This window comes from Propithecus coquereli, unplaced genomic scaffold, assembly GCF_000956105.1.
Source record: "Propithecus coquereli isolate 6110/MARCELLA unplaced genomic scaffold, Pcoq_1.0 Scaffold34, whole genome shotgun sequence".
NCBI lineage: Eukaryota > Metazoa > Chordata > Mammalia > Primates > Indriidae > Propithecus > Propithecus coquereli.
Window position 1 is genome coordinate 7,140,127 of NW_012149063.1, and position 1,260 is coordinate 7,141,386.

The 1,260-nt window shown below is 29.1% G+C and overlaps 1 protein-coding gene across 1 annotated transcript in view; it reads left to right on the forward strand.

The window, feature by feature from the left end:
• SCRN3 (secernin 3) overlaps positions 1-231 on the forward strand; it is a 33,813-nt gene extending 33,582 nt beyond the window's left edge. Inside the window, exon 8 of the mRNA XM_012650688.1 lies at positions 61-231. Coding sequence (XP_012506142.1) covers positions 61-231 — 171 coding nt within the window. The remainder of the gene's footprint in view (positions 1-60) is intronic.
• Positions 232-1,260: the final 1,029 nt, after the last annotated feature.

The window sequence follows — 1,260 nt, forward strand, 5'->3', positions numbered from 1 at the left end:
GTGGGTTGGAATTTGGTTAAAGTCATGTATGAGTTTCATTTTATATTTTTAATTGTTTAGGAGAAGGCCAAAACAATGTTGGACAACATGAAGAAACTGGAGAAAGGGCTATTCAAAGAAATGGAATTAATCCTTCAAAATAAGCATCTCAATGTAGATAAAATTGTTAATCTCTTTTCTCAATGTGCAAAAGATGAAATTAAAATTTATAAGTCAAATATTAGTTCTTAGTGATCATATAAATGGTCAGCAGTCTTCCTGAAAGTCAGAATCTATAACTTTGGTAAATGATATAAATCTAATTTGAACACATCTGATTATTCTTTACTAGCAATCAAGTGATATCTTGCCTATTAAAACTACATATAGTCTTGCTGAAATACTGAGAAAACAACATTGGAATTGGATATATATGTCATGGGATATCCAGGTGCCACTTCAGGTGATGGACTTGTGTTATTTTCTTTAGCCACAATAACTTTTTTGCCCCAATAATTAAGTACTCAATTCTGCATAAATAAGGAAACATTAAGATGATGCATGGATTTATATTTATTATAATTATGTAGTACCCTCAAATCATTTTCTCAATTACATCAAGAAAGGTTTTTCTTTAGAAATGGAAAATATCTCAAGTGGTGAGTTTTTTTGTGCTTTAGGCAAATATTAACCAGCTCAAACAAGAAAATTTTCTAGATTTATATGTTAAGTCTTCATCATTACAGTATATTAATTCTACAAATGCATTTTTATTAAACTCAAACATGCTCTTTGTCAAGCCTTGGCTGACCAGTGAATGAGCTTATAGCTCTAATTATCTAGCAAGTTTTGGGCCATTCCCCTTAATAGCCTTTTATGTTAATAAGATGTTTTTTAGAAGAGTTTGAAAGATTAGAGAATGAGATAAAAGAACCACGACCTTAAGACATACTGTGTCTCAGTCTCAAATCTCTCTTATCTTTTACTTCTGTTCATTCGGTAGAAACAAAAACAGGAATGAGGTAGTGGCAATGAGATAGAATTATTATTATATTATGAATAGTATAACATTATATCATTAACATTATAAATGAGTAATATCTTCTTAAATTTTTAAAAAACCTTGTTAAAGTTACATAAAGATTACCTAGTAAGACTCAAAATTGCAAATATAAGCAAAAGAAAAATCCACCTCAAAATAACACTAAATAATTTTTGGTTTCTAGAAATGTCCATTTTCGGTATTTGATTATCATATAAACTGGTCACTATCATCACAAT